Consider the following 26226-nt stretch of genomic DNA (forward strand, 5'->3'; position numbering starts at 1 on the left):
TGTTTTCTAGTATTCTGCAAAGTTTGCAGTAATTTCAAAGCCAGCATTTTAACATTCTGAAAGTTATTTGTGATTCAAATAATTTGTTTTAGATTATTGCTATAAATTTTTTCCTAATTGTTCACATAAGTTTTTTTTTTTTTTTTTTTTTTTTTTTTTTTAGGAACTTGTGGTAGTGTTACATTTCTTTGTATTTTATAATGTAATATATAGTTTTGCTGTTTTTCCTTGTAACCTATTTCCCAAACTCCCCTGACTCCATCCTGAAAAGCTAAGTCCCATATTTTAGATTAGTCTCCCTCCCTTGCATGTATTAAATGGAAATGATGATATATTATCCTTAAAAGTTGTCCTTGGTTCTAGTTAAATCACAGCCATGAACAGAACAGTTATTTCACATATTATATTGGTGTTACCAGTTATTCAAGAGAGTTGGAATGGGGAAAGACAGAATTTTATCAGGGTTGGGGCTCGGTACTTGGTTTGGGTTATCCTATTTCTTTTTTATTTTTATGGTGCAAGGGATTGAACTTGGGGTCTTACACATGCTAGGCAAGTGCTCTCCCACTGAGCTACATCCCCATCCCTTATCCTATTTCTTTAAGACTTTTTTTTTTTTTTTGTTGGCTTTGCAGTTCTGGGGAGTGAACCTAGCTACATCCCAAGTCCTTTTTTATTTCTTATTTTGAGACAGGGTGTTAAGTCGGCTGAGGCCAGCCTCAATTTGCGATTTTCCTGCCTTATAGTTTCCTAAATCACTGGGATTACACATGTGCCACTGTGCCTGGTAGAAGCAACTTTTAAAATAGAGCTAAGCAGTGGTAGCGAGTTTTGGTGGGGACCTAAATTCTGGAGATAATTCTTTTCAGTTATGTGATTTCTTAACTTTATATCCTACTTTAATTGATTTGAATCTAAATAGGCTTGGGGTGATGGTGTACACCTGTAATTCCAAGGACTCAGGAGGCTGAGGCAGGAAAATGGCAAGTTTGACCGTGGCAATTTAGCAAGACCATGTCTCAAAATAAATTAAAAAGGACTGAGAATGTAGCTCAGTGGTAGAGTTTCCCCTGGGTTCCATTCCTAGTACCAGGGTAAAAAAAAATCTAAATGAATTGTTTAGAGTCAGAGGCATATTTTAATCCAAAACCACCTAGTATAGGATTGTTTACATTAATGGTCTCTTGCTGATAAGTTGCAGGCCCAGTGTGGTGTGCATACATTTTTTGGGGATGCTGCTTTTCTAAGGAGAGGTTTTGTTTTGTTTTTGCCCATTTATAAGTCAGTAGATGTGGGTATGGTGGGTGGTGCACACCTATATTCTCAGCTACCTGAAGGCTGAGGCAGGAGGATTTCAGATTTGGACCAGCTTGGGACTGAGAGAGACCCTGTCTTAAAATAAAAAGGTCTGGGAATATAGGTCAGTGGTAGAGTGCAGTGCCCCTAGGTTCAATCCCCCATGCCACAGAAAAGGGGTAGGCAGTACAGTTGTGTATTCCTTCACAGTGTAGAGATGCTCATGGAGGGAGGTGTTCAGGTTCTGGTGGAACTTGGGTTGCATTTTAAAATTGGATAGGCAGAGGAGTTCTCACTCTAAAAATGGCATACCAGCAAAGAGCTGTAGAGGATGTGACAGCCATTCAGGCAAGAACACGACAGGAGGCGGGAACAGCTGTAATCACTTTCAATCAGTGACAGTACTATTCTTAATTTTGTAAGATAGCCTTAAAAATAGATTTTAAGCAGTTTTATTCCATAATGTATTTGGAGTACCATTATAGGAGCTTAGTTAGCAAATGTGTTTGATATCTGAAGAAACAATTGATAGTCAAGGTAGAAGTTTTTACATAGTGTTGTTCTTAGTTTCAAAGTATGCTTAAAAACCCAATTTGTTGCCTATATATATTGATTATTTTTCAGTCTTTGCAACTCTTTGTTTCCTTTGAGTTTTTAAAGTTTTTAGATAGAACATACTGTTAATTACTTGTGTGATCAAGCTGAAACACCTGCACCTGTATGGATTCAGACTTCAAAGCTAATATTACAGCATTTGTTATTCTTGTTGAATGATGTATTTTTATTAAGATTTTGTGGTGCTGGGGATTCAAACCAGGGTCTCATACATGGTAGCAATCACTCTTATCACTGAGCTGCATCCCCAGTCCCTGCCAAATGGTCTTTTCATTTTTCTTTTTGGTGGTACTGAAGATGGAACTCCGGGTGTTCTAACAATGACCTACAACTTAGTACTTCTAATTTATATATATTTTTTTGAGTTTGATCCCCAATATAGCAAGAAACAAAAACAAAAGACTTCTTCAAATTTACCCCTCTTTATGCAAGACCTCTGCAGCCTGATGAAAATTAAAAAAAAAAAAAAAAAAATTTTTTTTTTTTTTTTTTTTTTTTTGTGGTACTGGAAATTAAACTCAGGGACACTTTATACTGAGCCATGTTCCCAGCCCTTTTTTATTTTATTTTGAGATGCGGTCTTGCTCAGTTGTCCAGGTTGACTTTGAACTTGAAATCATCCTACTTTAGCTTCTTGTGTAGTGTTACAGTACTTTCTTAGATAAGTTCTCTGACTTTATCTGGTTTTCTTTGACAGTTCACCTTGGAATACAAGTACAGTATTGATATTCCTAATAAAACCCCTGTTGTTGACAGACACAAAAGAAATGGTATCTCCCTGTTCCTCATCCAGGTTAAAGCTCTTCTTGCCTAGCTTTCAGCCTCTCTATGACCTGAACTCATCCAGGGGTGTGTGTGTGTGTGTTTGTTTCTTTGGAGCCCTACTTCATGATATTTCATCTAATTAGAGATTTGCTTTCACTTTGTAGACCAATGTTACATATTTGCTACCTTTTTAAAAAAATTCTGAGATGGTCTCACTAAATTGCTTAGGGCCTTGCTAAATTGCTGAGGCTGTCCCTTGGATTGCTGGGATTACAGGTGTATGCCACCACCATGCCTGGCTCTCCATACTTGCTACTCTCGTTTCTGCACCCCCACCCCAGGAGGTGGGGGTAACAGGGATTGAACTCAGAGGTGCTTAACCACTGGGCCACATCCCCAGACAGGGTCTTGCTAAGTTCTTAGGGCCTGGCCAAGTTGCTGAGGCTGACTTTGAATTGGTGATCCTCTTGCCTCAGCCTCCAGAGCTTCTGGAATTACAGGCACCTGCCACTGCCCCTGGCCCCATATTTGCTACTCTAATGAACACCTGTGGCACTTATAGTGTAGATTTATAGCAGTTTGAGACTACAATTGTTAACCTTTTCTGTTTATAACTAGAAAAGTGTATAAGATGATGTATGTTGAGTATCCTTGTGTAGTGTTTGGCACTGTAAGCATTCAGTAAATTATGGAAATGTTTGAAGGCCTTTGAAGGCAGAATTTCTATCTTACCCAGTATATCACTGTAATAGGCATCTAAGATATCTTGCTGTTTTTTTTTTTTTTTTTTTTAAGTTAATAGAAGCCTATTATAACATGTTTTAGGTCCTGATTGGAGATCTTTTAGGTGGCGGAGGGTCTTTTTTTTTTTTTTTCTTTAACTGGCAGATGTATCTACTGTTAAATTCTTTTTTATTCACACTCCCCACCTCCCGGATTGGGGGTTGAACCCAGGGACACTCCCATTGAGCTGTGTTCCCATCCCTTTTAAAATATTATTTTTATTTTGAGGTAGGGTCTTGTAAGTTGCCTAGGCTAGCTTGGAATTTGCAATCCTGCTTCAGCCTCCCAAGTTGCTGGGATTACACACCTGTGCCACATTGCCTGGCACATGGATGATGAAGTGTTTTCTTCCTTTTGGATACATGATCTGAAATTGAATTACTGAGACAAATGATGTGAATATGTTTTTATGACTCTTTGAATCTACATGCAAGTCATTTTTAAACAGTTGCTAAGATAGTGAATTAGATGAAGGATTTTGATTTTTCAGTACTTGTTAGTAATGTTCTCAAGTTTCATCCATCGGCAAATGACATAATTTCATTTCTTTATGGCTGAATAAAACTCTGTGTATATATACCACATTTTCTTTATCCATTCATCTGTTGATGAACACCTAGGCTGTTTCCATGTTTGACTATTGTGAATTGTGCTGCTATAAATGCGGGTATGCATGTATTGCTTCTATAGTATGCTGACTTTATTTTGATTAAGTAATATTATTTTGTCTCTTCTTATAATAGAGGTGGGTTACATTCTGTAACATTCTGACCCTTTGGCTACAAATGTTACATTTAGTTAAAACTGCTCTTTGAGATCAGAATGAGATTTCTGAAAGAATTGATCAAATTAACAAATAACCCTTTCAAGTAGAAGCAAGAATATTTCTCTTTCCTCTTATTTGTAGTGTTTGGATGGTTTTGCTCAAGTATTATTATTATTATTATTATTACTATTTTGCAGGGGTGTACTGGGGATTGAACCCAATGTGCTTTACCACCGAACTACATTCACAGTCCTTTTTAAAATTTTTTATTTTGAGACAGGATCTCCCTAATACTGATACTGGTTCAGACTTGTGATCCTTCTGCCTCAGCCTCCCAAGTTGCTGGGATTACAGGTGTGTACCATTGCACCTGGCTTTAACAGCAGTAATTTTGATCTTTACAGTAGGGCCATTTGATTTCTTTGTTTTAACTGGGAATAACAGTTAGGTGCCATATTTACTCAGTGCTGAGTGGTATATTAGTTGTTTTATTTACATTACCTCATTTCCTTTTATAGTAGTTTTGTGAATCAGATATTATTTTGTAGCTGAGAAAATTAAGGTGTAGAAGTGAAGTAACTTGCCAGGATCACACCCATAAAGTGGAGCTGAGACTGGAACTTAAGTTTGCTTGCTTTTCAAAATTATGTTTGAAAATCTCATTTTTTCCCCCCATATTATTACTTAGTCAACAAGGTTTTTAAGAAATTAAAAAAAAATTATTTTTTGTTGCTTTTAAAATATGGCTCAGTGTTACCTTGGAAGCCTTGGGAGGGGGATAAAGAAATATAAGCCTAGTATTTCCCCCAGAGAACTTAAAATCTATTAGAATAAAGGCAAACACAAGTGAATAAAAATGACATGATAGTACTCATGTGATTAGTTTATTCAGTGAGTGACTACTGTGTGGCTGGTATTGAACTGTTTCCTGGGCATATAGCAAGAGTTTTTTTTGCCTTTATGGAAATGTCCTCATTTTTAAGATCTGTCTCCTTTACTGCAATATTACAAATAAACAAGATAATTATAGATTATGACCAAACTGTAGAGGAGATAAACAGGGTAATATGATAGAGTGTAAGGAGGGAGTGGCTATTACTCTACATAGTATATTCAAGGGAGGACTTTGTGAGAATGCCGATTTGAGCTGAGATCTGAAGGGTTGGAAGTCAACAGTTTCAAGAATAATGAGAAGGAGTATTGCTGTTAAAGACCAAAGGCAGGACAGAGACTGGCATGTTTGAGTACGTAAAGAGAACTGTGTGTCTAGAACATGGAGAATGAAGATGGGGAGATGAGGATGTGATAGGAGTTTTGAAAGCTAAGAGGGACCTTGTCATGAGAGCTTTCTTAGTCTGCTCTGGCTGCTGTAGCAAAATACCATGGACTGGGTAAACAACTGAAATTTTTCTCACAGATCTGGAGGCTGGGGTGTCCAAGATCAAGGCACCAACAGATTTGATTTCTGGTGGTTGCTGTCTATCTGGTGCATAGATGGTGCCTTCTCACTGATTCCATTCATCAATTAGACTTAATTGCCTTCCAGAAGGCCCCATTTCCTAATAACCATCACCACTGGGGATAGGTTTCATTAATTTTAGAGGGACACAAACATTTAGACCATAGCAGACAAGGTGAACTTTTAGGGTAGAAAGTTCAGGATAGAAATAAGATGAGTTGGGCACAATGGTGCATGCCAGTAATTCCACCTTTTTGAGAGGATGAGGCAGGAGGATCCCAGCCTGGGCAATTTACACAACCTTGTCTTAAAAAGAAGTTAAAGAGGGCTGGGAATGTAGCTCAGTTGAAGAGCACTTGTAGGCACACAATGGGGCCCTGAGTTCAGTCCTCAATATAGCAAAAAAAGAAACAGGAAGATGAATTTTAATGCCGGATACCCAAGGTTTGGAGCAAAGTTACGGACTTTAAATAAGCACCAAACTGCGGGATAGTTTAAGTGGCATTGGGCAGTTAACAGTGAATGAGGTAATCACTAAGGAAATAAGGCACTAGCATCTCCTAAAAATGCCGGATTACCTCAGTGCAGATCAGCGGAAAACCAAAGAGGACGAGAAGGACGACAAGCCCATCCGAGCTCTGGATGAGGGGGATATTGCCTTGCTGAAAACCTACGGCCAGAGCACTTACTCTAGGCAGATCAAACAGGTTGAAGATGACATTCAACAACTTCTCAAGAAAATTAATGAGCTCACTGGTATTAAAGAATCTGACACTGGCCTGGCCCCACCAGCACTCTGGGACTTGGCTGCAGATAAGCAAACTCTCCAGAGTGAACAGCCTTTACAGGTTGCAAGGTGTACAAAGATAATTAATGCTGATTCGGAGAACCCAAAATACATTATCAATGTGAAGCAGTTTGCCAAGTTTGTGGTAGACCTCAGCGATCAGGTGGCACCTACTGACATTGAAGAAGGGATGAGAGTTGTTGTGGACAGAAATAAGTATCAAATCCACATTCCACTGCCTCCTAAGATTGACCCAACAGTTACCATGATGCAGGTGGAAGAAAAACCTGATGTCACTTATAGTGATGTTGGTGGCTGTAAGGAGCAGATTGAGAAATTGCGAGAAGTAGTTGAAACCCCACTACTTCATCCAGAGAGATTTGTTAACCTTGGCATTGAGCCTTCCAAGGGTGTGCTGCTGTTTGGTCCCCCAGGCACGGGCAAGACACTCTGTGCTAGGGCAGTTGCTAATAGGACTGATGCTTGCTTCAATCGAGTTATTGGATCCGAACTTGTACAGAAATACGTCGGTGAGGGGGCTCAAATGGTTCGTGAACTTTTTGAAATGGCCAGAACAAAAAAAGCCTGCCTTATCTTCTTTGATGAAATTGATGCCATTGGAGGAGCTCGGTTTGATGATGGTGCTGGAGGTGACAATGAAGTGCAGAGAACAATGTTGGAATTGATCAATCAGCTGGATGGTTTTGATCCTTGAGGCAACATTAAAGTGCTGATGGCTACCAACAGACCTGATACTCTGGACCCAGTGCTGATGAGGCCAGGGAGATTGGATAGAAAGATTGAATTTAGCTTACCTGATTTAGAGGGTCGGACTCATATCTTTAAGATTCATGCTCGTTCAGTGAGTGTTGAAAGAGATATCAGATTTGAATTGTTAGCACGACTATGTCCTAATAGCACTGGTGCTGAGATTAGAAGTGTCTGCACAGAAGCTGGTATGTTTGCAATCCGAGCACGGCGAAAAATTGCTACTGAGAAGGATTTCTTGGAAGCTGTAAATAAGGTCATTAAGTCTTATGCCAAATTTAGTGGTACTCCCTGCTATATGACATACAACTGAGCCCCAAAGGCTTTCAATGAAAACTTCAGTTGGAATCCTAAGTTTATAAAAACTTAATAGCACCTCACAAAAAAAAAAAAAAAAATGGTTTCAAAACTGTTAAAAAAAAAAAAAAAAACAGTGAATGAGGTGGGCAGAGTAAGAAGGTGGGCATAGAAACTGAACAATTTTAGTTCTTTTTTCCTTTAGTTGTCTAGACCTCAGAGTTGTAGTTTAAAACGTTAGATTTGGGATAAGCCAAATACTCTTACCTTTGGTTATCTGAGTTTTTATGTGAAACTGAGGGGAGGTTTGTGTATATAATTAGGATAGTAGAATCATGTTGCCCTTTCTTAAGAGGCCAAAATGAGAAAATTGCACATAAAGGCATTAGTAGGAAGAACATGTGTGGGATGATGCTTATTTTTTTATTGTCTGCATACACACTAAGATTGTTGCTCAAAGAGGAACAGTCCCCAACTTTGCCCAGGCATTGGAGGTTATAGCTATTGTGTAGGACAAAGCTTGGCACTTATTCAGGTGCTTAATAGATTTGTTGATTGAGGGGCTGGGATTGTGGCTCAGTGGCAGAATGCTTGCCTAGCATGTGTGAAGCACTGGGTTTGATTCTCAGCACCACATATAAATAAATAAAATAAAGGTCCATTGAAAACTAAAAAAATATTTAAAAAAGATTTGTTGATTGAGTGAAAAAAATCTACAACTCTTTTGAGGGAAGATCTTGTAATATCTGTTCTTTTCTAAATGTGTCATTGGTGCTTTTGTATATTATTGTATACACTTCCATTTTTCCAATTTTTTTTTCCAAAAATTTTTTTGAAATATTAGGTGTAAATTACGTAACTTACTTAAATATTTACTAATTTAATGAAAAGTTTTTGTTTTGGATGGTGGGTGGGAATTGAACCCAGGGCTTTTTGCATGCTTAGCATATACTCTATCACTAAGCTACACCCCAACCCTCTTTAAATTTTTTGGTTGTAAATACAATATAAAAAGATGACTCTTTTGCCAATTTGAGGAAGGGAAAGTTGACATCATAGTAAAAATCAGGACTTAAGTTCTTATTGGACCAGACACTCCAGAATGAAGTTGTTTTTTTAGAAATGAAGCAGAGATTACAAACTTCCAGCATTTGTGAAACTGTCTTTTTTCAGATAGAAACATATCTTCCATTTTAAAAGTGCTTCTGTCGGCATTTTTTCTCCAGTTTTTTGCTTCATTTTTGTCATTCTCAAGACTCATAGAGAACCTGTTTTCTTTTCTTTTATGTATGTTGCAATTCACAACACTTACCAGTTTCTTCTTTCACATATGGTAGAAAATGGAGGCTCAAATGCCTATTATTCAAATATAATAACTTCAATGAGTACTTCATATTTGCCATCCAACACTTCATATGCATTAATGCATTTTATTGACTTTTCAAGTTACTACAGGATTTATAAATATTTTGTGGGAGAGATTTGGAGAGTTCTAGATGGTGTGTATTGGCCAGAAACCTAAAAATGCTTTTTGCTGCAATATCTAAAAAGTACTTTAAGTCCCAAATTTTCAGTTCTGCAGATATTGCAACAAAATCGTCACAGGTGCATTAAGATAAGTTGGAAATCATAATCTAGATCTTATATTTCCTTTATTATTAAGAACGAAAAGAAGGGGCTGGGGATATAGCTCATTTGGTAAGAGTGTTTGCACAAGGCCCTGGGTTCAAGCCCCAGCACTGCAAAGAAGACCAAAACAAAACTGAAAAGTCATTGTCCTATAAATAGGACACTGGGCAAATATGTTATCTGGGACAATGTGACAAAATGGGTTAGGAGGCAGGGGGAATAAATCCCAGTATCTTGGTCCAACAGTGAAAAGATGTCATAGCTGATGTAACTTGCATTTCTGTCCCAGTCTACCTCACATTTGACTAAAGTAAAATACCTACCAATTTTTCACATATTCACCAGACTCACATCAGAAGCAAGAGAAAAGCAGCAGCAGGACTCTGCTATGTGCAGTGGAGAACTTGCCCCTTAAATTTCTATAGTGATTGGATATGAACAAGTGGAGTGTTTGGGGGGAAAATGAAGTTATTTAATGATAGAAAGAAATCAAAATGTTTGATTTGGGTGGTAAGAATGGAGGAAGGAAGGACTGTATAGAGGGAAAAGGGGTGGGAGGGGTGGGGGAAGGGGAAAAAATAACAATGAATCAAGCAACATTACTCTATGTAAATTTATGATTACACAAATGGTATGCCTTTACTCCATGTACAAACAGAGAAACAACTTGTATCCCATTTGTTTACAATAAAAAAAAGAAAAAGAAAAAAACGTTAAACATAATTGTAGTCCATACAATTAAAAAAAAAATGTTTGATTCGTTTTGAGGGTTGGGGATATAGCTCAGTTGGTAGAGTGCTTGCCTTACAAGCACAGGCCCTGGGTTCAATCCCCAGCACGGCAAAAAAAAAAAAAAAAAAAAAATTGATTCGTTTTGAAAAAATTATTAATATTGCTAATTTATTATTATTATTGTTGTTGTTATTGTTTTGGTACTGGGGATCGAACCCAGAGATGCTTAACCACTGAATCACAATCCCCAACCCTTTTCATTTTTTATTTTGAGACAGGGTCTTGCAAAGTTGCTTAGGGCCTTGCTGAGTTTCTAAGGCTGGCCTTGAACTTGCATTCCTCCTGCTTTAGCCACCTGAGTCACTGGGATTACAGGTGTGTGCTACTCGTCTGCCTAGTCTTGCTAATTTAAAGTAAAACAAGTTAAATATTGTTTTACTTAATGTTTGTAATTGTTTAAATTCTTTTTATAGGTTCACTATGAGGAAACACTTTGCTTACAATTTATTAAAATTTAAAACAATTTTTTTAACTGATGCTTTAAAACAAAACTTGTATATGTTTATGTGGTACCTTGTGATATTTCAGTGTATGTGTATATTATGTATTGTTTAACTCAGGCTAAACCTATCTCCTCAGATATTTACCATTCTTTATGGTGAAAACATTAAAAATCCTTCTAGCTGTTTTTTTTTTTTTTTTTGGAGAGGGGTACTTAACTACTGAGCCACATCCACAGCCCTATTTTGTTTTTTGTTTTGAGACAGGGGCTTGCTGAATTGTTGAAGCCGACATTGAACTTAAGATCCTTCTATCTCAGCCTCCTGAGTTGCTGGAACTACAGGCATGCACACTTGGCCTTACCACCTTTTTTTCTTTTTTCTTTTTTTGGTACTGGGGATTGAACCTGGGGTGCTTAACCACTGAGCCACATCCCCAGCCCTTTTTTATATTTTATTTAGAGAGAGGGTCTCACCAGTTGCTTAGGGCCTAGCTAAGTTGTTCAGGCTGGCTTTGAACTTGAGATACTCCTGCCTTACCTTCCTGAACTGCTGGGATTTAGGTATGCACCACTGTGCCCAGCTACTATCTTTCTTGATGGCGGGATTCAGGTCTATTAATTTCTTCCTTGTTAGAATAGATGGAACATAAACAAGTGAAACCGTTTAGCTCTTACAGATGAGCTGACTGGCCTAGGAATGAGGGGGGAAGATGGTAGATAATAATTTAAAAAATTTTCAGGAACATATTTGGTATAGAAAAAGGGTAATGCATAAAATATTTAAGACTGGACATTATTATCATGCATTTACTTTAATAATTATTCTAAGAAACCCATCTAATTGCTGTATTATTTATATGTGCATATATTTTTAAAACAAATTATTATTTCTCACAAATCTTAGTCAAACATGTAACATAATCTGGAATTTTATTTTACCCTACTTGGGAGCTAATGCATTAACCTTGTACTGTTTTATGGATGCTGGCATAAGACAGGAGACTTATGGATCAGAGGCAAAGAAGTTCATTATTTAGGCATAGTATGCAGCATAATATCAGTTTGATATCCCCTTAGTCCCAAGACACAGCTCTGTGGAATTCCCTGGATAAAATAGGAATTTACATTTTTTTTTGGGTGCTTGGGATCGAGCCCAGGGCCTTGTGCTTGCACGGCAAGCACTTGTACCAACTGAGCTATCTCCCCAACCCCAGGGAATTTACATTTTTGTCTTACCAGCAAGATGTACCTAAAGGGGTACAAGAGACCCATGGGGACTATATTTCCTAGGACATGGTTTTCTTTTTCTTTTTTTTTTTTTGATACTGTGGATTGAATCACCCAGGGTTGCTTTACCACTGAGCTACATCCTTAGTCCTTTTACTTTATTTTAATTTTATTTATTTATTTTATTTATTTTTTTTGGGGGGGCGTGTTGGGGATCAAACCCAGGGCCTTGTGCTTGTAAGGCAAGTACTCTACTGACTGAGCTATCTCCTCAGCCCCAATTTTATTTATTTTAATTTAATTTTTTGAGACAGGACCTTGCTAAATTTTTGAGGCTTTGAACTTGCAGTCTTCCTGCTTTAGTCTTCCAGATTATCTGCTTTACTAACTGAAAAATATCTTTTATAATTCCAATTTTAGTTGAGTTTTCAAGTTGGAAAGAATTCATTTATTATTGAAATTTTCTTTTGGATTTTTATTAGGACAGTTACTTTGAGCAAGGGTAGTTTTTCTTTGACTTTTTGAAGGGATGCCAGAATTTTCTAAGATTGTTTTTATCTGTAAAGTGTTGGGGTACATACAAATAGGTTAGTTCATTGGGGGACCTTCCAACTCTTTAAAATTATATTTTTCTTATTCCTTGTTTTTTTATTTTTGGGTAATATTGGGTGAACTCATAAGATTAAGTTCCCTTAAGTTTTATTAAAATTGAAACATTTATTTCAGGGTTTATTTTATTTTTTAACAGTGCCCAGCTTTTTATTGAGTGAGAAAAATCTCATTTGTTACACTGTCACATCACTAGTCAGAGAAATGCTACTGTGATGAAGAACATCAGTGTTGGATCAACTAAAGTTCTCATTTCTACAACATTCATTTACACAAAAATAATATTCAACACAGCCATCTGAAAGCTTTCCTTTTACAGTATATTGTCTGCGGGGGGTAACTGGTGGAGGTTTTTGAATAGGACTTTCTAAGCAATATTGTTTTTTTGGTTGAACAAGTAAGTCAGCTATATGCCTTTTGTTTTTATGTATGTTCTGTGATGTACGATCAAATGACAGCATCTGCATATATGTGAATGCATGGAATGTATCTTTAGTTTGGATACTTGTGGTTTCTTAAGAGTCACATGGTAGATGTTTTAAAAAACGACCCTTTATTGGGGGCCGTAGCACATGTGTAATTCTAGCTACTTGGGAGGCTGAGGTAGAGGATTGCAAATTTGAAGCCAATTTGAATTTTCTGGGCAATTTCATGAGACCCTGTCTCAAATAAAATAAAAAGGGCTTAGGATGTAAATCAGTGGTAGAGTGCCCTTAGTTCAATCCTCAGTACCATAACAAAACCCATTACTGGATACAGAAACTGAGGCAAGAAGATTAAAAAGTTCAAGACCAGTCTGGGCAATTTGGGGAGACCATACTATTAATACTTAACATAGTTTTGTAACTGGTATAATCAATGGAGAATATAAAATTTTCACAAAGCACTTGTTAGTAAGTCCTTAATCTCAAATCTGTCAATATACTATATGTTGTGTGCCTTGTGCCTGGAGAACCTTGGGGTGTGAGAACCATAAGGTATCTGTTGCTGGAATCCTCCCCTTCCTCCATACAAATCCTTTTCCTAGGTTGTGGAGTTTAGTTGGGTGCTCATCAATAATAATGAGAATACAGAGAGTTCGTAGCCTTTTAAGTCTGTATAGCACATGGACTCCACAAAATTTCTTGGGCTTCAACTTTGAGATTCTCAAGGGGGATTAGACTCTCAAAATGTTAGCAACTTAGAAGATATGGGTATTGGTGTGACTGTCTGATGGAGGAATAAATACTGGCAAAGAAAGTGGAAGATACATGCTCTTTCACAATGTTTTTCCTTTTATGATTGGCAGAAGTATTTTTTATACTGTAAATTGCCCAGTCCGAGTTCTAAGTTATGGTACAAATGAACATCATTATCACAGAGGTATAGTGTTTAATTATTGTCGCAAAATAACTGTTCTAGTCAAGCCACTCTGGATAGCACAATGGTTATTGGTTCTTTCCTGCTATAATGATTTGACCTTATTGTAACAGGTTAACATGGGATATACTAACATATTTGGCCTAGTTTCCTCTGAAGTTGTGGAAGCTGGCATTATATATATTGCAAAACCAAAGTGTCTTTTCTGGCCACAATTTGTGGGTCATCTGGTGACATTTTAATATATGAAATAACAATTAATACCTGTTAGGGGCTTTGCAGAATAATCTAATTATATTAGAGTTTGATTCTGAAATGACCCTTTTTGTAATGGTAGATAACTTGAAATTCCACTACATTTGTGGTAAGAAGTATGCGTATTGGGCTGGGGTTGTAGCTCAGTGGTAGAGCGCTTGCCTAGCATGTGTGAGGCACCGGGTTCGATCCTTAGCACCACATAAAAATAAATAAAGGCATAAAAATAATAACAAAAAGAGGAACTATGGGTACTATAATTATTCTGGAAATAAAAAGAAATTATGCAGGGTGCAGTGGCACATGCCTGTAATCCCAGCAGCTTGGGAGGCGAAGGCAGGAGGATTTCTGATTCACAGCCAGCCCCAGCAATTTAGCAAGGCCTAAGCAACTCAGTGAGACCCTGTCTCTAAATAAAATACAAAAAACGACTGGGGATGTGGCTCAGTGGTTAAGTGCCCCTGAGTTCAATTCCTAGTACCAAAAAAAGAAAAAAAAAAAAATTGTGTTCCTTTTTAAGGAGTTTGTTGTGGTTGCCTTTACTCAGTCAATACGAATAGCTAATATTTACTAAGCTCTTACTGTATGCAGGCACTGTTTTAAATTTATATGTATTAAGTATTCAGTTTACCCTATGAAGATGGTGTGTACCGCTGTCATTTTTATAGACAGGAAAGCTAAACCACAGAAAAGTTAAATAACTTGTGCAAGCTAGGCACAGTGGTACACACCTGTGATCCAGCTACTCAGGAGGTTGAGGCAAGAGAATTGCAAGTTTGAAGCCAGCCTTAGCAATTTAGTGAGACCCTGTCTCAAAAAATAAAAAGGGCTGGGGATGTAGCTCAGTGGTCAAATGCTTGCCTCTTACATCCTGCAGTATTATAAAACAACAAACAACACAAACACCCAAGCTCCCATAGCTTAGAGTATGGTAGAGCCAGTCTGATTCTAGAACCTAGACTCTTAATGACAGATAACACTAGTTTTTAACAAACTGCCGAGCTGTCAGGTTGGGAAGCCTAAGAAATGAAAGATTTGTGGGTCAATAGAAAGGGAAATATCATACTGTATCTTATTTACTCTCTATTCTTGTCTGACCATTTCTAATAACAATTAACTAGTTGTCTGTAGGGTGAGAAATGGAACGTGAACTTAAGTCCTACTTCTTACTCTTTTTTTTTTTTTTTCTTCTTTAAATGAACAGACCTTATTTCACCAGGTTAGTGAACATTCACTGAAGAGTTTTACTTACTACATTATTTTCCCTTGCATTCATAGTTTTCAGACAACTAAAGGGTTGAAGTCTAATTAGTATTTAACCTGAATATTAATAAATAAGAATAATGTCAAGTCATGGTTTTCACATTCTTGAAACAAATAAACCAACTTAACAAGGCCCTAGAGCTGACCACCTGGATTCAAAATCTGGCTCTCCTACTTAGTAGTTATGTGACCTTGAGCTAGTGTCCTTTTTTATTTTTTATTTTTAAAGCAAACTTAAAAAAAAAGTTCTAATTAGTTATACATGACAGTAGAATGCATTTTGACACTTTGTACACAAATGGATCACAACTTCTTACTCTGGCTGAACATGGTACAGAGTCACACCAGTAGTATAATTATAAATGTATAGAGGGTAATAATGTCCATCTCATTCCACTGTTCTTCCACCCCCACACCCCTCCCCTTTACTTCCTCTTTATTTCTCCCACCTTCTTTGCATTGCTGGCAACTCTCATAGCCATGTAATTGCCACACTCCACTTGCAGTGATCATATTTGTTTTTATTAATGTCACTTTTCAGGAGAGGAAGTATGGTGTGATGTTTAAGAGCACAGACTTGAGAGCCAGACTTCTTGGGTTTAAATTCCAATTCTGTTATTTATTGGCTGAGTAACCTTGGCCTGATTACTTCACTGAGTCTTATCTTACTTGTAGGATACTGCATAGGGATGTTGGGAGGGTGAAATGTATGAATATGGGATGTGCTTAGAACAGTGCATGCATGGCCCCTAGTAAGTGCTATATAAGTGGTTGTGTTATCACTGTTGTTATTTGAGAACAGTTTTAAGTTGAACCAGTTACTGATTTAGGCTAGGAATCAGGATCTTTAAAATTTTTTTGATTGGTATATTCTAATAGTGGGATTCATTATGTCATATTCAGACATGATATGTGAGGTGATATAAACCTATATACAAAAATAGTAATAGGAATTTGCAAGTCATTATGATTATGTATTGCAAAGGGAGCTATGTGAACACATAGCTATGACATCCAACTCAAAGTAGGTGGGTCTTTATTTTTATCTAATAGGGTTGCAGTTCTAGTCAAAAATTGTAACTCCTTCAGGGTTATAGTTGAAATAGGTTTTTATTTTGAAATCTAGGTGTGTACAGTGTTTTTTTTTTTTTTTTTAATTCTTCCAGGAAACCAAAGTACGTCATTGAATCTAAGATTTCCATTTATCCCAGTTTCATAGATGTCAAAGCTTGAGGGGGAAATGGCAGATATTGATTGTAAGATACCCTCAATAAAGACATGTTCTGACTTTAGAGATATAAATGTTACAAAATGTCAGTATTGATGAAATAAAATAAATCTTTGGCAAATCTGTGATGGATAGCTTCTTAGAGTGAGGACTGTATAGTAAAAGAAACTGAAGTAATTCTGTTAAGTCAGTATGATTAGAGCAGTCTGACATTTACATGATAAAAAATGCAAATTTTAGACTCTTCATGCCCTGAATGTCGTACTAATAATTATGTGACATGGTGCTACAATAGCTGCTGAGGCTAGGAATCACAGTGGTGGTGATCTGTTTGTTGGTTTAGCCTAAGGGACTGTAGTTCTAAGGCTGGGTAGATGGCCGTTTTTTAAAGCAGTGGTCTTTGTGAGGCAGTGTGGTTTGCATAGGAGTATACACAGCACATGTGTGTACATACAACTGAAGGAAAGGTTTCACAGAATAATTCCTAGTACACTACATGGTTCTGATTCTGATAGAACCTCTCCTCCTTCATTATTAAGAAAAAAAAAATACTGCTTATTTTATCATTTTGGATTTTTAAAAAATAACATTTAAGTAGTTGAAACTACCAGGGATAGAAACATAAAAAATTGACTCATTTGTTATTGTGACTTTGAGCTAGTCACCATTTTTCTTTTTAGGGTCATCCAGCCATAGTAATTGTGCTACTTCTGTGAACAAATTTGTTGCTAGTTGAGGGAAAGTATACATGTATAAATACATACAAATCAATAAAATACCTTTAATCTTTTGTAGGTCAACATTAAATTTGAAATATTTAAAGTGGATACAAAACTATTTCCGCAATGCAGACAATTAAGTGCGTTGTTGTGGGCGATGGTGCTGTTGGTAAAACATGCCTCCTGATATCCTACACAACAAACAAATTTCCATCCGAATATGTACCAACTGTAAGTATAAAGACCTCTGTCTGTTAGTGAAATGTTATAACTTGATGTCCTTAGAAAATTCTTTATGTACTGAAAGTTTTCTGTTGTCTTTGTTTCCTGTTTTTAAAGATCTTAACTTCTCAAGGGTAAATTATATGCACTTTAAAATTAAACAGTTGAAAATCAGTGGAAAGCTAGAAGGGGTGACACAGGGTTTGCAAGAAGTACTGGGAGGCAAAACTCCACTAGACAAGATGCCAAGGAGTAGTCTGTGTGGAGAAGTCTGCCTTGCCTCTTGAATGAGGCAACTTTTTCTGGATATCTTGGCCAATGATCAGTCAGTGCTTGTAGGTCTTTTGAGGTGCTGTTTGGAGTCAAGTGACTTCAGAGAAGGTAGTATTGTCACTTACCTCGTGGAGCTGTTTTCTTAGCAGTAATGAAGTTCTGGAGAAAACCTGTTTGGTTATGAGAATACATACAGAAACCTCTGGGTGTCTTCCCCCATAATTTTTTTTTTTTTTTAATTAACTCCTTGTGAGAATAGAGGGAAAATGGGAATAATGAGGATAGTAAGGTGAAAGAAATATCTAGAGTGACACTCACTTGTGAAAATATCTCTTGGGGATCCAGTGTCAGCCTCAAGTTGTTTGCTGAAACCCAGTGGCAAAATGATGTTAAATGTATCCATTCAGTCATTAGAGGGAAGTTGGGGTTGTCTTGGCATGGCAGCAACTGTCCATTAAGTGTGCCATTTTAGGAGTTCTGTGGTGTATGGTTAATGTGGATTAGTATTGAGAACTGCAATGGAAGAAAGCGTATGAGTATGTCAGGTTAATCTTCAAAGACGCAGGCAGTAAACATTACAGACTCATCAGTAGTGTCCCAGGGCAGTAAAGGGATTGAGTTGGGCTGGGCCACAGGGATAGGGAGACAGAAGATGAAATTTCTTTGAGGCTGGGAGAACTTGAAGATCTGATTACATACAGAAATCACATTTGTGAGATGGTCCATTTGGAAACAATATAAAGGGACAATGTTTTGAGGTTGCAGAGGACTTTGGGGAGATTAATTTGTTTCAGAGTGAGGACAATCATCAGGACTTTCGTATCTTAGTCTCTTAAAGTTATTTACTTGTAAACATTTCTGAGTCTGTTTTAGAAGACTTTCATTATTTGGTGTTATATCAAAAGTGGGCTTGTGGGTTTTTATATGTGTATATATGGATCTTTGAGAAAAGGATAAAGTAGGGAGAGGAATAGTAAAATGAAATTTTAAATGAGCCTATTTAGGTAAACAGACCTGTGAAGCATATGTAATATACCCACAGTACCTGTTTAAGTTATTTTAAAAATGGATTTGGCATAAATTGCATATTTGTGTCCACTTATGAACTGAGATAACATAATAGAAATTTAGAACTGAAAGGATCAGATACATCTATTACCTTATTTATCTCCTATTGGTGAGGAATTCAGGCTAGACTTAGGGGTGAGACTTAGAAGTCTTAAGTAATCAAACACTAGTTACGAGTAATCTGGTTGACAAGCTTTTATGATCTCTCCCCCACCCCCTTTTTTTTTTTTTTGAGACAGGTTTCACTGTGTTGCCCAGGCCTCTCTTGCACTCTTGGGCTTGAGTAATTCTTCTGTCTTAGCTGCCAGAGAAGCCAGGACTCTGGGTGCATGCTACCATGTGCAACACTTTTCTGATCCTTAGTCTAGTTTTGTATATGAGTAGTCAGTAAATGAGGACTTCAAAAATTTTTTTTGGTGGGAGGATACTGGGAACTGAACCCAGGGTACTCTACCACTGAGCTACATACATCCCCAGCAATTTTTACTTTTTAGTTTGAGGCAGATTATTATCAGGTTGCTGAAGGTTATTTTTGAGTCTCTCCTTAAGTGTGACTTAAGAAAATAACCTTATGTGGTTTGAGAACTGAAACACAATTCATTCCATTTCCCTTGAGCCAGAACTGACTTCTTTACCATTTCCCTGCCGTCCTTGCTTCCATCCTTTACATCTACACAGGCTCCCGAATAACCCATTAAAACTTGAATGAGAAAATTTGAGCAGGGGGCTAAAAGGTTAAGCAGGGCTGGTCTTCAGATGTGGCATGCTTTCCCCATTTGGCAAGCATTGCTTTTCTTTTTTCAAAAGGTTAATTAAAATCATTTAAAAATTTGGATAGTTTTATTTTACTTTGATAAAATTAGTTATATATGGAAGTATTGCTTTTTAAAAATAGTGAGGATTGAACCTATTGCCTCACATGTACTAGGCAAGTGGTCTACCACTGACCACAACCCCAGCCCAGAACATTGCTTTTTGATTGTAAACTAATTCAGAGGAATCCATGAATTAATATTAGGTCTTTGCCCATTTACAGTTACCTCCCATTTTCACAAATAACTTAGTACAACCAGTGTTAGTATACACTGAATTTGTTAAAGCTTTTATGGTCTGTTTACAAATAAAGCATCTAGTCAAAGAAGACATGTTAAGTCATGTAGCTTGTACCCAATAACGTGAATTTTTACTTTTATTTTCTGGTCCCAGGTATCAAATGCAGGGCTTTACACATGCTGGCAAGTGCTCTGTCACTGTCCTATACTTCCAGCTCAGCATGAATTTCATTCATGAAATTCTCAATAAATAATCTGTCAGCTTTTTCTTGGACACTTTCCTTGAGTACTTTACTTCCCTCTCATGGGCTTATTTTGCAACAAGGCTCTTCTCTTCTGGGAGCCTGAAAGGAAAAAAGGTTAAAAATCTAGGAGATTAAAATCTAGGATATTTTAATTCTAGCTTAAAAGGAAATGTTCTATGGAGAAATACTTCCTTAGAAATCAGATTGAAACTTGAAGTGAACTGTTATCTTAAATGTTTCCAACTTGAATAGGATTCTTTTGTATAGGCAGAGAACTCCCCCTGTGATACTCCAGCCCTTTTGTGGCTCTTTATCCAGTCTGCTGGGGTAGACTAGCCATCCCAGTCACTTTTTCCTAGAACCATTCAGTTCATTTAAGGGTTTGGTTGGCAGGTTGGTTATATAAGGAAGATGGTCTAAAGGAGGATTAAGTCTTAGGAGGGAAACTTTGCCTTAGGAATGGTCCTATTCCATTTTGACCCTTTACACACTAACAATGGTGTATTGTTTTGTTTTTAGGTTTTTGACAACTATGCAGTCACAGTTATGATTGGTGGAGAGCCATATACTCTTGGACTTTTTGATACTGCAGGTGAAAACTTTGTCTTTTATAATATAACAGTTACTGGTTTTTTGGACATTTTGGGAAATTTAACATAGCAAACCATTTACCTTATGTTAATAGTTAGCAGGATTGAACATAATGACCAAAAAGTAGTCCCAGACCTGGGATGACTAATAGGAGTTTATAGTACGCTGGATGGATGGTGTGGTAGGAGATAAAATAGAGCAGTCTACATTAGACAAGCTCTAATTGAATTAAAACTGATGCCTACATCTTGCAGAGATTTGGGGACTATGTTGGTGGTTGAGGAGAAACTAAAGGAATGAATTCAGAGGAAAAATGCCTATTGGTTGTCTAACTATGCCCCTTCCTTCCCATTTTTTAGTGCCTAGAGTTTCCTAAACATGCCCAAGGTTGTAAGTTTTTAAGAACAAATTATCTGCTTCCTTGAATGTACCTTACTACACAGTATTATTTTCTATTTGTTTTTAACAGTGGCTGCATGTTTTAATTTCTGACTTCTCTCTCTGTAGTCTCTTAAGAACTCAACCTAAAAAAAAATCTTAGAAAGGTATCCTTCAATTTATAGGAATTCTAAACTGTCTCCTTTATATGAGTTAATTCTGCCATTATCTGTCAGCTCTCATGGAGTATGTTTATGGCCCATTTTGAGAAACTGTTCAGATTTAATTGGGAGGGTGAAATGGAGAGATACAGTGAACAGTTAAGTTTAGAGAAAATTTTAATGATTTAGAAATAATAAGAGTAATGGTAAATTAGAGGAAACTTGGAAAATAGAGAAATAGTGACCCATAATGACTCATGATAGCTGAAGTACCTTTTCTGTGTTTCTGTGTGCTCTTGGAGGAATTGGTATGCAGAGAAAAGCCAGTTTATGGCTACTTGTGATTGAAAATTAAATTTTGCTTCCAAACTTCCAAGGTCATTTTTGTAAGCCTTTACATTTTAATTAGCACTTTAAAAAGTTTTATTACTGTATAATGCAATAAAATTAATTCATCTTAAGTGTTCAGTTTGAGTTTTAATGGCTTTCACCATAAACAAGATATGTAGCATTTTTATCACCCTAAAAAGTTTTCTTGTGCCCTTTTGCAGTCAGTTTTTTCCTTCCTTGACCTGGCCTCAGACAACCACACATCTTCCTCCTAGGTTTCTATAGTTTACTTCTTAGTATTTCATGTATCTGGAATCAAATAATGTGTAGTTTTGTTTTCGACTACTTTCACTTGGCATGTTTGTGAGAGCCATCCGTGTTGTATCAGTAATTTCTCTTTATTGCTGAATAGTTTTCCATTCTACTTGTATACCATTGATAAGTTGGTGGATGTTTGGGTTTCAATTTTAAGCTATTACAAATACTTGTTCTATGAACTTCTTCTATATTTTAGCTTTTGTGAATAATGCTGCTATAAATACAAGTGTGTACCTCCTTGAGACCTTGCTTTCAATTCTTTTGGGTGTATTTTTGGTTAGGTCATGTGGTAATTCTATTTTTAGTTTTTTGAGGAACCTGTTTTCCACAGTGCAGTGCCATTTTATGTCCTGCACTATGTGCAAGTGTTCAGTTTCTATACTGTTTTTTTTTTTTTTTTTTTTTTTTTTTTAAATAACAGCCATCCTAATGTTTGTAAGGTAGTATATTTGTAGGTTTTTTTGTTTGTTTTGAGATGGGCCTTGCTATGTTGCCCAGCCTGGCTGTGAACTTCTGAGCTCAAGTGAACTTCCTATCTTAGCCTTCTAAGTAGCTGAAACTGTGGAACATGCTGCCACATCTGACTTTTTTATAGTTTTGACTTGCAAGTCCCTAATGATTAGTGATCCTGAGCATCTTTTCATTAATTCATTGACTTTGCATATCTTTGGAAAAATGTTAGAGTCCTTTGCCTATTTTTGAAATGAGTTTTTCTGTTGATTTTGGGATTAGTCTATAGATTCTGGATATTAATCCTTTATCAGACATATGTGATTTGCGAATATTATTCTTTTAAAATTTTTTTTTGGTACTAGGGATTGAACCCAGGGATGCTTAACCACTGAGCTACATCCCCAGCCCTGATTTGAAAATATTTTTGTGGATTGACCTTTTACTTTGTTGATACTGACCTCCCCTGCCACTACCCTGCCTGAAGCTAGAGATTAAACCCAGGGGATGTACAACTGAACTTTGCTCCCAACCTGGATGTTCTCTTTCTGGGAATTGAACCCAGGGCCTTATGCATGTGAGGCAAGCACTCTTTAACAACTGAGTTGTATCCGCAGTCCCTGGATGTTGTCTTTTGATGCATAAAATTTTTAAATTGTCATGATGTCCAGTTTGCTTATCATTTTGGTTTCCTGTGTCTTTCTTATTATATATATTTAAAAAATCATTGCATTATCCAATCGTATGAAGCTTTTACCCTATATAATTTTTTTCTATTTCTTCCAAAATATTCTTTGGAATTTTGATAGAGATTGTATTGAATCTGTAGGTTCCTTTGGGTAGCATTGATATCTTAAAACAATATTAAGTCTTCCAATCCATGAATGTGGAACGTTTCCATTTATTTATATCTTCTTTAATTTCTTTCAGCAGTTTTGTAATTTTTGCTGTACAAATCTTTCATCTCTTTGGTTAATTCTTAAGTATTTTATTCTTTTTGAGTATACATTGATTATTGCCATTTTCCCCCCAAGGTCTTCTCAGTTTCAGATACTGGTCTTATTTGTACACATTAACTAAACATTTGACCTACTTTGGTAATTGTGGGAGGCAATGGATTTTATCAGCAGAATTTGAGATTTTTGTTCCCTCATGTGGTTTCACTGTGATTGTTTCTTAGCCAGATATGACTTGGATTGATTTTTAACCACATCTGTAGCAACAATTTATTGTTATTACATTATTGCTGAATTACTACTACAAATGGACACAAAGATTGAAAACTATAAACTGGAAATAAAAGCAAGTAATTAATACAGTTGTTGCTGTTCTGAATTCTTGACTTACGTAATTGAATTAGTTGAGTGAGAATATTGCCCAAATATTTTATTACTAAACCATTCTACAAAAAAAATTTAAAAAAAGACTTTCATTAGATAAGTTGCTTTCTGGCTAACGATCAGTGTGCTGTTAAACTGTGTGCTTTAATCTGTTGGCTGACATATGATTTTAACATCAGAAGAACACCAAGATTCAGTTGCTGAATTCTCTCCAATTTTTTGCTTTTTAGGGCAAGAGGATTATGACAGATTACGACCGCTGAGTTATCCACAAACAGATGTATTTCTAGTCTGTTTTTCAGTGGTCTCTCCGTCCTCATTTGAAAATGTGAAAGAAAAGGTAAGTTGGTCAGATGCTCTTCTCCTGGAAAAAGTCCTCACAATTTGTGTTCACCTGTGATAAAAAGCTTTAGAGACTTTTGGATTAACAAAGGTCTATTTAAAATACCTTTTCTTTAGTGGGTGCCTGAGATAACTCACCACTGTCCAAAGACTCCTTTCTTGCTTGTGGGGACCCAAATTGATCTCAGAGATGACCCATCTACTATTGAGAAACTTGCCAAGAACAAACAGAAGCCTATCACTCCAGAGACTGCTGAAAAGCTGGCCCGTGACCTGAAGGCTGTCAAGTATGTGGAGTGTTCTGCACTCACACAGGTAAGGGCTCTGGGAAACCTATGTTTCTTTTTGGTTTAGAGTTTCTTGCAGCATTGAGGTGCAGAGGTTATTTCTAACAGTGGTCAATAGTCCTCAAAGCTTTCCAGAATATGACTGACTTCATATACTGAATGTTGTTTTGCTGGAGGCCTCTGTTTATGGAGAACATTATTAGTCTCTAAAGTTCTTGTATTGGTGGGTTCCCATGTGTAGTTTTACTGGATGATTTAAAGTGGTCAAGGTTGTGTTTTAAAAAACAGAACAAAGCAAAAAACTTACAGGAAAATTATCTTGGGGGGTTGGGGGCGCGTATAGGAGAGGTCCAGAATAGTGCAGACTTACAAGAGAGAACAGAACTGATTTTTTTTCCCTTAGAGGTTTAAATTTTCATTTAAATATATCTGATTTTTTTTTTTTTTTTGGGCCAAATTTGACAAAATTGCTTTATGGTTTCTAGGGCAGTTCAGTTGGAGCAGAGAATTAGTCACAATATTTTGAGACTTCAGGTCAAAGGAGGCTACCTTGGCCATTTCTGCCTTAGTCCTCAAGCATATTTCTTATAGTGTCCCTATTCCTGTCTTTTTAGAGGCACTACTTCCTCATGTGGATCTCTTCTGAATGTTTCTGAGTGTTGCTTGGATTTCCTCTAATAGTTGATGGGAACTCAGGCTCTGGGCATAGGGAGCAATGAGTGAGAGAGTTGTAACCAATTTGTACACTTCATTCATCTTTGCCTTTGTGTTATTGCCGATTCCCTCCTTGGAGTGTTTTACTGGCAAAGGAAAGAATTGTGGAAATAATGAGCACAGAGCTCTGTGGTCTACTGGTACTGGTGTTTTGGAGTTTGAACAATGAGCAGACATGTCTAATAAAATAGAGGTTACTAATAATTGTATTAAACCCACTTAAATTTATTGTCATACTTTTTAGGTAATTTTTATTAAGTTTTTAAAAAGCACTATTGGATTCTTGATTGTATGGGTAAGTGGCATATATAATTATGTATATTACATTTGCATTAGGTATTTAGTATATAGGACCTAATGCATAATTTAATAAGTTCCCAATTTTGTGGTTGGTTGGGTATTTAAAGACCGTACTTTTATGCTGGGTGTGTTGGCACCTACCCATAATCCCAAATGACTGGGAAAGGTGAGGCAGGAGGATTGCAAGTTTGAGGCTAGCATCAGCAACTTTATAAGACCCTGCCTCAAGAAAAGATTTGGGAATAGAGCTCAGTGGTAAAGCATCATTGGGTTCAGTCCTCAGTACCTGCCCAATAATACTTTTATGCTTAACTGGATATTCCCCAGGATAACTTCAAGTCCTACTCTCAGATGATTTGAACACATTTTCCTAAACCCAGTTTTCCCTGGCTCTTTAAGGCCATTGTAAAAGCAAGTATTTATGTGTTCAGAATTTATGTCTCTATAACACAGACTATGATTTAAAAAAAAAAAACTCATTGCATTTCCCAGAAGAGTGGCTCAGCATGTATTATGGGAGAGGAGAGGGATGTGTGTGGACCATCCACGTGGAGCTGGACACCATGGGCATCTGTTGCATGCTCTGCATTGCGAGATATGGGCTGTTTTTGGGAAAATGGAGGCAATAGGCCATGTGGACCTAATTTTAGGTCTCTGGTGAAGCTTATTTTAGATAATCAGATGCTTCATTTAAGATTTTTACATTGTGAACAGGTTTATGTAGTAAATCCCTTTGCAAGAATAAGTTTAGAAGGTTATAGGCGGTACATTGTTTTTTTTTTTTTTTTTTTTTTAAAAAAAAACAGATTCTAAAGTTAGACCTTGAAGCAAGAGAAGATGAAAATGGGGTCTGTGGTTGTATATGTGAATGAGCACTTTCCAGGAGTACAGATACCACCAGAACTAAACTCTGTATAAACAGATAGTGGGTAAAGCCACAATAAGTTTGGTTTCAATAGGGTATTTATTCTTTGTTCATAATAAGAAAGGATTCCCTTCTTGTTATGGATTATACCCTAGTTTGTTATGATCTTCCTCCCTTTTTTTTTTTTTTTTTTTTCCAGTTGTAGGTGAACATAATACTTTATTTTATTTT

The 26226-nt window shown here is 36.7% G+C and overlaps 2 protein-coding genes across 5 annotated transcripts in view; both read left to right on the plus strand.

The window, feature by feature from the left end:
- Positions 1 to 26226, plus strand: part of CDC42 (cell division cycle 42) — a 37586-nt gene that overhangs the window by 7025 nt on the left and 4335 nt on the right. For 2 of the 4 annotated variants that reach the window (XM_079127761.1, XM_079127764.1), the window contains exons 2-5: positions 17136 to 17290; positions 20439 to 20511; positions 23718 to 23827; positions 23947 to 24144. In XM_079127761.1, the coding sequence (XP_078983887.1) occupies positions 17186 to 17290; positions 20439 to 20511; positions 23718 to 23827; positions 23947 to 24144 (486 nt within the window). In that variant the 5' untranslated portion in view covers positions 17136 to 17185. Of the gene's footprint in view, positions 1 to 4444; positions 4580 to 5447; positions 5470 to 17135; positions 17291 to 20438; positions 20512 to 23717; positions 23828 to 23946; positions 24145 to 26226 lie in introns of those variants that run through there. The other 2 variants (XM_079127762.1, XM_079127763.1) reach the window with 2 other exon arrangements.
- LOC306653778 (26S proteasome regulatory subunit 7-like) lies at positions 6218 to 7626 on the plus strand. The gene has a single exon (XM_079126759.1). The coding sequence runs from the start codon at positions 6251 to 6253 to the stop codon at positions 7184 to 7186; it is 936 nt and encodes a 311-aa protein (XP_078982885.1). The 5' UTR covers positions 6218 to 6250; the 3' UTR covers positions 7187 to 7626.

This window comes from Sciurus vulgaris (assembly GCF_902686455.1).
Source record: "Sciurus vulgaris genome assembly, chromosome: 1".
Classification (NCBI taxonomy): Eukaryota; Metazoa; Chordata; class Mammalia; order Rodentia; family Sciuridae; genus Sciurus; species Sciurus vulgaris.